The following is a 14,193-nucleotide window of genomic DNA, read 5'->3' on the forward strand; positions in this document are numbered from 1 at the left end:
GCCTCCAGTCCATCTCGGGGGCCTCAGCTTCCTCTCTGTAAAATGGGGCGCGGACGGGGTTCGGATCTGGAAGACGTGGCCAACGCTATTCTCCGACTGAGTCGGAAGACAAAAGCCTCGGCCAGCCCCCTGCACTCCCACCTTTCGGAAGGGGCGGGCGAAGGGAGGGGCTTCGGCAAACGGCTGGAGCGGGCCCTGAGCGAGGGCTGTGGGCGGTGCCACCCGCGGCGACTCCCCTTCCTGCCTGCGCAGGCCCAGGCACGCCCGCAAAACGCTCCGGCTGCCCTTCGCTCCCGGCTCTCTGGTTCCCGGGCCGCCCGGGGGGACGCGGTTGGCGGCGACACCGGAGGGGGGCGGGTCAGGAAGTGGGGGCGCGGCGGCCGGGAGCTGTCCTGGGGCTGCCGAGGGGCTCGGCGACGCTGAGGACCGGCGACTCCGGGCCGCGCGGGAGCCTGAGGGGCGCCCGGACCTCCGCGGAGACGATGGCGGAGGAAGAAGGTGACGGCCCCGGGGTCCAGCGCGCCAACTGTCGCTCGTGGTCGCGGGAAAGAGGGGCGGGGCGCGAGGGGCCCAGAGGCCTGGGCTGCGGGCGGTCAGTGGCCGCGGCCGCGCGGGGTGGGGGCGGAAAGAAGCGGGGCGGCGGCGGCGCGGGGACATTTAGGAGCGGAGTGAGTGGCCTGAAGTTTTGTCCGCCTCAGTGGGAAGCAAAGGTGGAGCTTAAAGTTGGGAATCGGGCTGGTAGAGAAAAAGCTGCGGGTGGGAGGAGTGCTTGAGAGGGGAGGCCACTAGCAGATAATTAATGGGGTGGGGAGCATAGTTTGGTTTAGAAGATGGAGGCTTGGGCACTGAGTGCATATTTGAAAGTGAGAGTGTTTAACCAAATGCCCCTCATTCTGAGTGCCCTCTTCAGAGGTCTGTGGAGGCTGATAAATACGAAGTCACAGGGCGAGAGGAGCCGCACGCCTAGAGTGTAGAAAGAGGCGGGGGTTGGGGAGGGGAAACTGAAGAAGGCCTGGTCACTTACAGGTTAGGGGGAGGTGGCAAAGGCTGAAGGGTGTAAGTATTTTGGGAGGATTAGGAAGCCACGAGTGCTTTGAGGGTGAAAGTGGGTGGGCCGGAGAAAGCTTTCCATGCCCCCACAGGGCCAGTGTTAAGAAAATTAAGCCCTTCAGTAATATTTAAAATAAGTATGAGAGACAATTGGGGAGTTGGAGGAATTGATCAGCTAGTGATAGATATCACAGGAAGCATTCATGGCATAACAACTTAATAATACCAGTGCTAGTGTCAGGAACAGGTCTATTTGATGGTGTCGCTTGACTGAGCAGTTAGATTTTGCATCCTGGTGGGAAACATGACTTTTTACTTCCTTGAGTGCGGTTGTGAATGTGATCTCATTTAGATTTAAACCTTTATTGAACCAAGAGTGCAAGGAGGGAATTTCAAGAATTCGGTGGAAAGTGATATTTAAAACATTGTTTATTGCTCTTTGGCTTTCTGCCTTGTCTCTGTCTATGCTCACACTGACTTCATTATCTGCCTCCTCTTTTTTGAGTTCTCAGAGTGTTAAAGCTGATCTAAATTTAAGACACTTCCTAATATACAACTTAAAAACCAGTGCTGTTTGTAGTTGATAAGGGATAAGTAATTCCATTTGTTACCTTCGTTTTATTTTTGGTTGCAGTAGTTTAAAACATTTCTTGATTTTTTTTTCCTTTTCTGACTACTTGCAAATCTGTGGAGTAGGTTGATAAGCTAGCTTGTATGTTTCCATGAGCCCTTTCATGCTTAATCTAAAGCAGGAAAAAAGTACTGCAATACTAAAAGTCTTTAATATTTTGCATCATGCAAAATGAGAAATTGCTTTAGGATATTATGGTTACACTTAATTAAATCAATACCACACTATTCTGTAAAATTTACTCATGGGATAAAAAAGGAAAAATGATTTTTCATTGTGGAATTACAGATAAGCAAATACATGTTAAATGGAACAATCAATGGATTGAAGTTTCCTTAAAATATAGCTTCATTCAACAAATTTTTCAATTCTGTGAACATTTGGTGCCTACTATGTTAGGTGCTGGGATATAATAGTCAGCAATGAATAATTATATTCTTATTTATTAAAATAATGCTAGTAATGATAATATTTATAGCAAACATGTCTGTGTGCTAGGCATTATTTTGTGTGCCTTACGTTTATTTGGCCCTCTAAATTTTTTCAAAATACATATTATCTTAAAATTAGTCTACATGGTGTATTTTACTTATATCCATATCTTCCCTAGATCCCTTTTTTGTTATCATTCACATTCACTTGGATCCTTTTCATTGTCCCACTGTTACTCCACGTACATAATTTTGAGAATCTCATCTTATGAAAAATGTCTTTCTTGATGCAGTAGAGCCTCAGGTTGTTCATACTTAAGGCTTCCTGAAAGAAATGTTAGAACAAACAAGTGACAACTTTGAATACAGCAGTATTAACACTTCATGTGGAATAGTTTGGATGGACATTTGCTGGCCTATTTGTAGCTCTGCTCACTATTTCATGTGAAGGTCGCTGGACCAGAGACTGAAATACTGGGTTATTTTTGTGGCTTTGTTGTCATTTTCGTTTTATTTTTTAAGTTTATTTATTTATTTTGAGAGAGAGAGTGTGTAAACGAACCATGGGGAAGGGGCCGAGAGAGAGGGAGCGATAGAGAACCCCAGGCAGGCTCTGCATTGCACTGTCAGCACAATGCTGGATGCAGGGCTCGAACTCCCTAACTGTGAGATTGTAATCTGAGCCTGAGTTGGGTACTTAACCAACTTAAGTGCCCCTTTATGTTATCATTTTCATTTAGTTTGACTTTAAAAAAATATGTATTTGTTTATTTTGAGAGAGAGTGCATGTAAGGGCAGAGAGAGAGAGAGAAAGAAAGAATCTTAAGCAGGCTCTGTGCCGTGACCGCAGAGCTCATGGTTCATGAGATCATGGCCTGAGCTGAGATCAAGAGTTCTATGCTTGGGGCACCTGGGTGGCTCACTCAGTTAAGCGCCTGACTTCAGCTCAGGTCATGATCTCACGGTTTGTGGGTTTGAGCCCCCGTCGGGCTCTGTGCTGACAGCTCAGAGCCTGGAGCCCGCTTCGGATTCTGTGTCTCCCTCTGTCTCTGCCCCTCCCCTGCTCACGCTGTGTCTCTGTCTCTCAAAAGTGAACAAACATTTTAAAAATTTAAAAAGAAAAAAGTTTTATGCTTAACTGACTGAGCCACCCAGGTGCTCCTAATGTTTTTGGGACAGAGACAGAGCACAAGTGGGGGAGAGCTTAACCGACTGAGCCACCCAGGTGCCCCTTGTTGGGTGCTTTTAACTTTTCTTTTATCACAGAGCAGGGGAAAACAAATTTTTTTTTAGTTTATTTAATTTATTTTGAGAGAGAGGGAGAGAGGGAGAATCCCAGGCAGGCTCCGTGCTGTCAGCATGAACCATGAACATCATGATCGGAGCAGAAACCAATAGGGGCACCTGGCTGACTTAGTTGGAGGAGCATGCAGCTTTGTTTCTCAGGGGCATGAGTTCAAGCACCATTTGGGTATAGACATTTAGAAAAAAATAAATTAAGAAAATGTGTATTTGTTTTTTCATTTTCCACAGTAAAGCTAGAGGATTTTTTAAAGGAATTTTTAAAAGTTTTATTTATTTAAGTAATATCTGCACCCCACATGGTGTTCAAACCCTTGACCCCAAGATCAGGAGTCACGTGCTCCTCCGACTGAGCCAACCTGGTGCCCCTCCACTGTAAAGGTAGAACCCTTCATCTGATCAACAGTAGCTGATTCATTTTCCTTTTGTGACTTGTCTTTTTAGGCTCACATTTCATAGCCTAAAGTCATTCCTAAGAGAAAAGAAAACTCTCCTCTGCTCCGTTAAGAAGGAAATAAATTTCTTGAACCATCTTATAAGGTTGGGAGGACAGTCTGCACCTACACGACAGTCATAGTCGACTCTGTAAGATAATTCTAGGAAGGAAACGTAGTTAGGTTGAATATAGTAAATTCTTGTTTCATTCGGAATTTAGTTTACTAGTTTGGAGGTACTTTTTGCTTTACATTTTTTATCAGACATAGAAAGGATAGTCTAATATTGGGAAATTTTCTGACAACTTCCCACATATAGGGATATTTATAGGTTCAGCCTATTTCTAACACCTAAATCTATAAAACAATCTATTACAATGGCAATACCATAGCACTGTGAAATTCTGCAGAGCTTGCAGGATTATTTTAAAAATGAAGTATAATTTTATGATCAATGTATTTTACTATATTCAAATTAAAAAAAATGGTTAATCCTTGAATGATGAATGTGATACTCTCAGGTAACTAGAATATTATGCTAATGTATTAAATAACACCTTGTTCCCCAGTCATTCTAGAAAGGAGTTTACTTATTTTGGGATATTTTGAAAATAACATTATCTCAGGAGAAGAGCTTGTTGATTTATCACTAGGACTCTGAAAGCACAGATGGCAGAAAATTTTTTTTTTTGTATGAAAGATTGTTTTTCAAGAAGTGCTAGGGGCGCCTGGGTGGCGCAGTCGGTTAAGCGTCCGACTTCAGCCAGGTCACGATCTCACGGTCTGTGAGTTCGAGCCCCGCGTCGGGCTCTGGGCTGATGGCTCAGAGCCTGGAGCCTGTTTCCGATTCTGTGTCTCCCTCTCTCTCTGCCCCTCGCCCGTTCATGCTCTGTCTCTCTCTGTCCCAAAAATAAATAAACGTTGAAAAAAAAATTTTTTAAAAAGAAGTGCTAAAATAATTGTGGAAAAAAGCTATCTTTGATACTAAAAGATCTCTATGTGACTCATTGCCCTATTATAATAAAAGTGAATTCGTTTGGATTACAGATTAGAACAGCTTGATACACATGTTGCAATAACTTCTTAAATATTTTAAGGACCAACTGTAGAACTGCGCCAGAGAAGAAAGCTGAAGTCTTCAGAAAATAAGGAATCTGCCAAAGAAGAGAAAATTCGCGATACTCCAATGCCTGAAAGAGCTCCAAAACGTAAGTTAGATAAATTTGTTTTCATGCTACTATAAAAATGTTTTTTTATACATTAGGTAGTATATTTTATATTAATGTTTTAAATGTTTATGCCTATTTTGAGATTAATTGTATGGTGTTGGCAGTCAACTTTCATAGGTTTTGTTGTAGAACAAACCCTAAATCTCACTGGCTTACAAAAGACACTTATTTCTGACTAATGTTTGTTGTGGCTGCAGGTTGGCTGGTTTAGCTTCATGTATCTTGAAGGAACAGCCCCTATTTGGGATATGGTTTTCTTATGGCAGAAGAAAAGAACAGGAGAACAGGCAGAATCATTCAGTGTCTCTTAAAGTTTCTGTTGAACTGGCACACCATTACTTGTAGTCACATTCTGTTGACCCAAGTAAGTCACATAAGTCACATAATTAATCCAGACAATGAGATGGAGAAGTATACTCTGACTACAGGGATGCATTGCAAGTCACATGGTAGTGGGCAGAGATGAATAATCTTTTTATAAGAAAGGACAAAATAAGTGGGAATAATAACAGTCTACCACATTCTGTCCTTTTAGTCATAAATATTTGCTTTTTCCATCAGACAAAATACTCTCACTACCTCTCTGACCCAGGAAGACACTCAGTCTTACCCGGTCATGGCATCAGTCTTGAGGCCCAAGGTCTTGTTCAGGGCCAGCTATGATTCATTCTAGTCCAGAGACCCATGAATTAAAAAGATAAATTATGTGCTCTGTGTCAGGGGTCTCCAAGACCACCCCCGTTTGGTGATGAGCTAGAAGGACTTACAGCCTCAGAATATTTACAGCTGTGATTTATTACAGTGAACAGCACAAAACAAAATCAGCAAAGGGAAAGGTCTGTGGGCTAAAATCTGTAAGATCTAGGCATAAGCTTCCCTGATTCCTTTCCTAATGGAGTTACACAAGATGTGCTTAACTCCTTCAAGCATCAAATTGTGACATTTGTAAAGTTTTGTCTACCAGGGAAGCTGGTTAATGGCTCTGCACAGAATGTGTGTGTGTGTGTGTGTGTGTGTGTGTGTGTGTGTGTATGCGTTTTAATTTTAATTTATTTTGAGATAGAGTGTGAGTAGGGGAGGGGCATAGAGAGAGTGAGAGAGAGAATCCCAAGCAGGCTCTGCACTGTCAGAGCAGAGCCTGATGCAGGGCTTGAACTCACGGACTGTGAGATTGTGACCTGGGCTGAAGTTGGACACTTAACCGACTGAGCCACCCAGGGTCCCCTGCACAGAGTTTTTACTGTTAGCTGGTCGCCATACCTTTTCCTACCACATACCCAAACTAGATTCCCAGAAGGAGAGCAATGAGCATGAACCACATTGTTTGTACAAACAGGTCAGGTACAGTAAACTAACATGAGAGAATGGTGATAACCCTCCTGAAATCCAAGTTCCCAGATTCCAGCAGAGTTTACCTTGCAAGCAGACCTTTCTTGGCAAAGTAATTGTAGAGCTGCTATGCTATGTTAACTTTTCTTTCCTCAGAGGAAGAGAGACGTACATCAGCCACTGGTTCATAGCAGTTTTGAAATCCTACAAGATAAATATGAGGTCTTACTCTGGTGTAGGGATGTTTCTTGATTAGGCCCCAGTTGTTTACCTTGGGAGTAGCTTCATTATTCTGTGTGGTCCTTGAGTCCACCCTCTAGAGGTCCTTCCTTTTCTGTTATCCTGCTGAACCATATATGAAGATGGCTTTGGAGAACATGCCATCCTTAGGGACTGAAATGCCTTCTCAAATTGCTTCTTGCCCATAAAGAGTCGAAGGCACATTTATATATATTTTCCTCAAATAAGGTAAAGGCAGTGGGTCATCTATAGAGCTAGTTTAGGGGCTAGCAGCAAGAAAATTTTTTGGAAGCTGGAAAAATAATAATCCATGTTATGCAGTGACAAAACATTTGTATCTGTTTCCTGTGAATAGTTACAATTTTAATACTAAATTTTTTTTATTATTTTAGGTAACAAGATTATAAAACAGAATGTTACTAGAGTGCCTTGGTTATCAGCTGCATTTGATTACAAGAAAGATGAATTTAAAACATTTGGCTTATTTGCAAGCGGGAATGAAGAGAAAAATAGAGAATCCAAAATTTCTGGGACCTGTAGTGTTGAGTTAGAACTGTCTATTTCAGCTAGTAAAATCGAGAAAATTGAGAAATACTTTGAGTAACAAAGGCTGATTAAGATGAATCCTCAGGGGCGCCTGGGTGGCGCAGTCGGTTAAGCGTCCGACTTCAGCCAGGTCACGATCTTGCACTCCGTGAGTTCGAGCCCCGCGTCAGGCTCTGGGCTGATGGCTCAGAGCCTGGAGCCTGCTTCCAATTCTGTGTCTCCCTCTCTCTCTGCGCCTCCCCCATTCATGCTCTGTCTCTCTCTGTCCCAGAAATAAATAAACGTTGAAAAAAAAAATTAAAAAAAAAAAAAAAGATGAATCCTCAGGGCAATGACTAAATCAGGGGCATGGCTGTCAGCACATAGTTTGTTAAAATATATGAATGCATTAAGGTATTTCCTAGTAAATCTTTTCAGTTGGATAAAGTAAGATAGAGTGTGGTTCTACAAAAGCTCAAATACATGTAGTTAAACCTTGCCACGACTCATCTAGAAATAAAATTGTGGTTACAGTAGTCCCCCACCTTATCCAGTAGTTTCAGTTTCCATGGATTCAGTTATCTGGTCAATCAGAGTTTGGAAGCAGATGATCTGCTTTCTGACGCATTGTCAAAGTATGTACTGTTAGCGTGTAATGCTGTGTCACACTCACAATGCCTTGTCATTCTTCTCACTTCATCTCATCACATGGGAATTTTATCATCTCCTATCATCACAAGAAGTAAAGTGAGTACAGTACAATAAGATATTTTAAGAGAGAGACCATGTTCACATAACTTTTATTACAGCATATTGTTATAGTTGTATTTTATTATTAGCTATTATTGTTAATCTCTTACTGTGTCTAATTAATAAATTGAACTTTATCCTAGGTGTGTATGTATAGGAAAAAACATAGCATATCTAGGGTTCACTACTAGAATTCAGTTTGAGGCATCTGCTAAGGATCTTGGAATATATCCCCCACAGACAGTGGGGAGGGGGACTACTGTGTAGTTGTTGGAACATGGAACTGAATAGAATCAAGTAGGTAAAAAGCTAACAAAATTGTTTTTTTCTTTGCAAAAATAAGTGATTTAACTGTTAAAAATTAAGGTACAGGCATACCGCCTTTAATTGTGCTTCATGTTGTACTTTGCAGATTATCTTTTTTTTCTGTTTTGTTTTTTTGGTTTTTTTGTTTTTAAATGTTTATTTATTTTTGAGAGACAGAGCGTGAGAGGAGCAGAGAGAGAGGGAGACACAGAATCTAAAGCAGGGTCCAGGCTCTGAGCTGTCAGCACAGAGCCCGATGCGGGGCTCGAACCCACGAACCTGAGATCATGACCTGAGCCGAAGTCGGAGGCTTAACCGACTGAGCCACCCAGGCGCCCGTTTTTTTTGTTTTTTTAATGAATTGAAGGTTAGTGGCAAGCAAGTCTATTGGCTCCATTTTTCCAACACCGTTTGCTAACTTTATGTCTCTGTGTCACATTTTGTTAATTCTTGCAGTGTATTATCATTGTATTTCTTGTGGTGATCTGTGATCAGTGATTGTGACTCATTGACAGCTCAGGCGATGGTTAGCTTATTTTAGCGTTAATTAAGATAGGTATGTTGTTTTTATAGATGTAATGTTATCGCACACTTAATAGGCTACAGTATAGTGTAAACATAACTTTTATATATACTGGGAAACCAAAAAAATTAATTTGATTCACTTTATTGTAGTGGTCTGGAACTTTACTGAGGTATAGCTGTATAGTTAACGTATTAAAAAATGCCCAGAATCTTAGGTGTTTTATTAAATGAGTTTTGACATCTTAGTCCAATTAACAAGATACAGAACATTTCCGTTATCCCAGAAAGTTTCTTTGTATCCCTTCCAGTAGATTTTCCCTGTACCCCCTAAGACAACCACTCTTCGGATACTTATCAATATTGATTAATTAGTTTTGCATGTTGTAGAATTTCATGTAAGTGGAATCATACAACATGTGTGCTTTTGTGTCTGGATTCTTTCACTTAGCATTTTATCCTTTAAAAATATAATCATTTTGGGGCACCTGGGTGGCTCAGTTGGTTAAGCATCCGACTTCGAAGGGCTCAGGTCATGATCTCGCGGTCCGTGGGTTCGAGCCCCGCGTCGGACTCTGTGCTGACAGCTCAGAGCCTGGAGCCTGTTTCAGATTCTGTGTCTCCCTCTTTCTCTGACCCTCCCCTGTTCATGCTCTCTCTCTGTCTCAAAAATAAATAAATGTTAAAACAAATTTAAAAAATATATATATATATATATAATCATTTTGAGATTCATTCATGTTGCTGTAATTTTCTAACTGTTTTCTTGTTGGACATTTGAGTAGTTTTCAGTATTTAGCTATTATGAATAAGGCTTCTGTGAACATAGTTCTACAGATATTTTTGTGGACATTTGTTCTTTTTTTTCTGTTAGGTAAATATCTAGGAGAATTGCCTGCTAAGCTTTTGAGAGATGTACTGTTTTGTTTTTTTGTTTGCTTTTTTTTTTTTTAACGTTTATCTGTTTTTTGAGAGAGAGAGAGAAAGAGAGAGAGAACGTGAGTGGGGGAGGGGCAGAGAGAGAGAGAGACGGAATCCAAAGCAGGCTCCTCACTCTGAGCTGTCAGCACAGAGCCTGACGTGGGACTTGTATTCGCAGACCGTGAGACCATGACCTGAGCCAAAGTTGGACATTTAACTGAGCCACCCAGGCACCCCAAGAGAGATGTACTATTAAAAGAACTATCAGCCTAAATTTAAGAGGATGCAACTATTCAGATCTTAAAATGATGTATACATGCAGGAAACAAGCTGAATAAGCTGCTCTTAGGATGTTTTTCTTGAAAAGCAGTGAGAGTGTTTTGCGTTTGGGCAGGAAATGAGTGTTTGTGATGAGTGGGGCAGACCCTGGTGGACTCTTTTACTGTTCCCAAATATTTGCTGCTTTCCCTAAAATGAATTATCCATTCCTTCCCATTGCCATGTGATTTGGAGCGCAGTCTCTGAAGCAGTGTTTACTTCACTACCTCATTGTCAGGCTTATCCACGTGACTCACGTGGACCAATGGGATGTGAGTGGAAGCAACACTGTACTAGTTTTGAACAGAAACTGTAAGAGGCATTGTATGCTCTGCCTGTTCTCCTGCTCTTTTCCTCATGAGAATAGCATGTCTCAAATAGGGATTGACCCCAATCTGGAACTCTGAAGAAGATCCAAGAAGAACCACAGCTAATCTGAAGTCTGGAATTGGGTGGAGAGTCACTGCAGACCCAATACCAACAAGTAGCATAAGTGAGAACTAAACCTTTATTTTGTAAGCCACTAATAATTTGGGTACCTTTTTTTTTTAATCACAGCAAAGCTTACTAATAGAGTGGTTATTTAAAACATTTTGGAAAATACAATATAAGAAAGATTAAATTAAACAATCTAGAGATAACTAGAGATAACTACTATAAAATAGTATTTCCCCCTGACTACAAAAATATATTTTTAGGGCAGAAAATATGGAAAATGGAGAAAAGTATAATAAAAATAAAATATATGAATAATGCCAGTAGATGGAACTACTCTTAAAAGTTTTGGCAAGTATTGCTTGTATTTTTTCCAATGCAGTTATACTTTTCCTTTTTTTTCCTTTTTTTTTTTTTTTTTACTTTTTGTGAAATTGAATCTTACATTTCTTTTCCTAACATGTCATTAGATTTTTCGTTAGCTTTAAATATTACTTAACTATGACCTGTGTTACTGATACAGACATTTATGTAGTGCTCTTTTTTTTATTCCATTTTTGACTCTTCACAAAAAACTTTGAAAACAGCATATTTAGTATTAAGGTAAGACATTTATATGTAGGATTTGGTTTACATACTTTTTATAATAGCCCCAGATAATTAGGGTTAATTTGCCATTATCTAAGACTTAATGAAAAAAACAGGAAGAGATACATGTTCAGAAACTTGGAAGAACTTTTGTTAAACTGCCACCATTGATAAGTTTCCTTACCAGTTTTTTATAGTTCATATTATGTCAACATTGCTTTAAATGACTATCTTATATATTTTTGCACATATATTTCAACCATAATAGCTAGTATTTACTGAGCTCTTACTATGTGCCAGGCCAAATGCTTTACACATGCTGTTGAAAACAGTAATTTTATTTATTATTTTGAAATGTTTATTTATTTTGAGGGCCAGAGAGCAAGCAGGGGAGGGGCAGAGACAGAGGGAGAGAGAGAATCCCAAACAGCCTCCACACTGTCAGCATAGAGTCTGATATAGGGCTTGAACTCATGAATTGTGAGATCATGACCTGAGCCGAAATCCAGAGTTGGACGCTTTACTGACTGATCCAGCCAGGTGCCTCTGAAAACAGTAATTTTAAAATGATTTTGTTATACTGATACTAATATTTGATTTATTGAGTAGTGTTTCTAAAGCATTTTTTTAAATAAAATTTTTTATTTATTTTTTTTAACGTTTATTTATTTTTGAGACAGAGAGAGACAGAGCATGAACGGGGGAGGTTCAGAGAGAGGGAGACACAGAATCTGAAACAGGCTCCAGGCTCTGAGCTGTCAGCACAGAGCCCAACGCGGGGCTCGAACTCACGGAGCGTGAGATCATGACCTGAGCCGAAGTCGGCCGCTCAACTGACTGAGCCACCCAGGCGCCCCTCTAAAGCATTTTGAATATAATTCTCATAGACTTACTGATATCTTTTTTAAAAGTAATCCCTACACCTAACATGGGGCTTGAACTCACAGCCCTGAGATCTAGAGTCCCATGCTCTCCTGATTGAGCCAGCCAGGTGCCCTGACTTAGTGATATCTAACTATTTAGTCTGCTTAATGTCTCTAGTATTATATGAAAACTAGTATTTATTAAATAATATTTTGAAAATGGTTAAGATTTTAGTTAAGCTAAACGAACAAATCAGCAAGTTGAGTTTTTTACAGACCTGTCAGTCATTCAGTAACAGAACACTGGACTTTGGGCCCTTACGCCTTATTATTCCTAATAGCTATAGCAGGACCAAATCATCCTGTGTGTAGAAAATCCAAATGTGTTTTATGTTGTTTCATCAAGAAGTAGTTATATATATGTAACAGTTGTATATGATGTTTTAAATACATAATCATCAAAGATCATTGAATTATATACTTTAAATGGCTATATAATATGTAAATTATTCCTCAAGAAAAAAAACTCCTTGATAAGGAAAAGCTATCAATAGTAATTCTGAATGAACCCCTATCTTTCCTTTAGATATTTCGTAGTACATTACTTTTATTCTTTCTTTTGATTAATAGATTTTAATTTTTGAAACCTTTTTTGATTTATAGAAGAACTGAACAGATCGTGTAGAGTTCCCTTGTTATACCCTCCCTCTGCCCACACAGTTTTCCCTCTTATTAACATTTTATATTAGTATGGTATACTTGTTATAATTAACCAATGTTGATACACTTATTTTTATTTTATTTTTAAGTTTATTTATTTTGAGAGAGAGAAAGCAAGCTGGGGAGGGGCGGGGGGGGGGGGAGAGAGAGAGAGAGAGAATGAATGAATGAATGAATGAATGAGAATGAGAATCCCAAACAGGCTCCACACTGTGGCACAGAGCCCGACGCAGGTCTCAAACTCATGACCCATGAGATCATGATGTGAGCCAAAGTCAGAGGTTTAACCAACTGAGCCACCCAGGTGCTCCGATACAGTATTTTTTTTTAAAATTTTTTTTTTTCAACGTTTATTTATTTTTGGGACAGAGAGAGACACAGCATGAACGGGGGAGGGGCAGAGAGAGAGGGAGACACAGAATCAGAAACAGGCTCCAGGCTCTGAGCCATCAGCCCAGAGCCCGACGCGGGGCTCGGACTCACGGACCGCGAGATCGTGACCTGGCTGAAGTCGGATGCTTAACCGACTGCGCCACCCAGGCGCCCCCCGATACAGTATTTTTAACTAAAGTCCACACTTTATTCAGATTTGTTTAGTTATTACCTAATGTCCTTTTTCTGTTCCAGGATCCTACATTACATTTAGTTGACATTACATTTAGACTCCTCTTGGCTGTGGCAGTTTTTTTAGGCTTTCCTTGTTTTTAGTGACCTTGACAGTTTTGAAGAGTACTGGTCAGGTATATTTAGGATGCCCCTCTATTGGAATTTGCTGTTTTTCTCATTAGATTAAGGTTCTAGATTTGGGGAAGGAAGAACAGAGTTAGAATTGGTTACTTTTTAAAAATAGAAGTGCATAAATATAAATATCATCTACATCTGATTACTTTTAATATGCTTTTTCAGATGTATTATTTCAGCGCTTTGCAAAGATTTTCATTGGCTGTCTTGCAGCAGTTACTAGTGGTATGATGTATGCTCTGTATTTATCAGCATACCATGAACGGAAATTCTGGTTTTCCAACAGGCAGGTAAGAAGAAAGAATTTTGAGCATATGGAAGTTGTTTTAGTATTTAATTTTAACTTAAGTAATGTGTTTTACAGGGAGCCAAAATATATGTATGATAAGTATGAAAAGTGCTTTCTTATTTATAGCCATTAGAAACAAAATGGTGTAGAAGCTGTTTTAATATAGTCACAGGGTCAACCTTGAAAAATGTAATACAATATATTTCAAGGCCATAGAATAGAGACTATGGGTTTCTAAACTAAGGGTGCTTTCCTTCATGTAACTAGCTTATCAGGAGTTTTTGAAGACAGTGAAATGTTACAGTTTAGTCAGTCTTTTAGTTTATGGAGTTTACATTTCAGAAACAGTCTATAGAAATTTCAGCAGTAAAATATTTTAATTTTTAGATGACATGATTAGAATGTTTTTGGGGGATTGGAAATAATTAACATGCATGACAGTATTTATTAAGTTGTCTCTTACATATTAGTATGATTAATGTTTGGTTTTAAGTCATGTGCATTTCACAGACTCTTTAGGCCCTATAGTTACTTAATTCATAATTTAGCCTTTGAATAAGTTTGTTCTC

The 14,193-nt window shown here is 39.8% G+C and overlaps 1 protein-coding gene across 5 annotated transcripts in view; it reads left to right on the plus strand.

The window, feature by feature from the left end:
- Positions 1-240: 240 nt before the first annotated feature.
- Positions 241-14,193, plus strand: part of DPY19L4 (dpy-19 like 4) — a 70,348-nt gene continuing 56,395 nt past the window's right edge. For 2 of the 5 annotated variants that reach the window (XM_043601401.1, XM_043601402.1), the window contains exons 1-3: positions 366-498; positions 4,946-5,056; positions 13,501-13,625. In XM_043601401.1, the coding sequence (XP_043457336.1) occupies positions 483-498; positions 4,946-5,056; positions 13,501-13,625 (252 nt within the window). In that variant the 5' untranslated portion in view covers positions 366-482. Of the gene's footprint in view, positions 499-4,945; positions 5,057-13,500; positions 13,626-14,193 lie in introns of those variants that run through there. The other 3 variants (XM_043601403.1, XM_043601404.1, XM_043601400.1) reach the window with 2 other exon arrangements.

The sequence above is a fragment of the Prionailurus bengalensis genome, chromosome F2 (genome assembly GCF_016509475.1).
Source record: "Prionailurus bengalensis isolate Pbe53 chromosome F2, Fcat_Pben_1.1_paternal_pri, whole genome shotgun sequence".
Classification (NCBI taxonomy): Eukaryota; Metazoa; Chordata; class Mammalia; order Carnivora; family Felidae; genus Prionailurus; species Prionailurus bengalensis.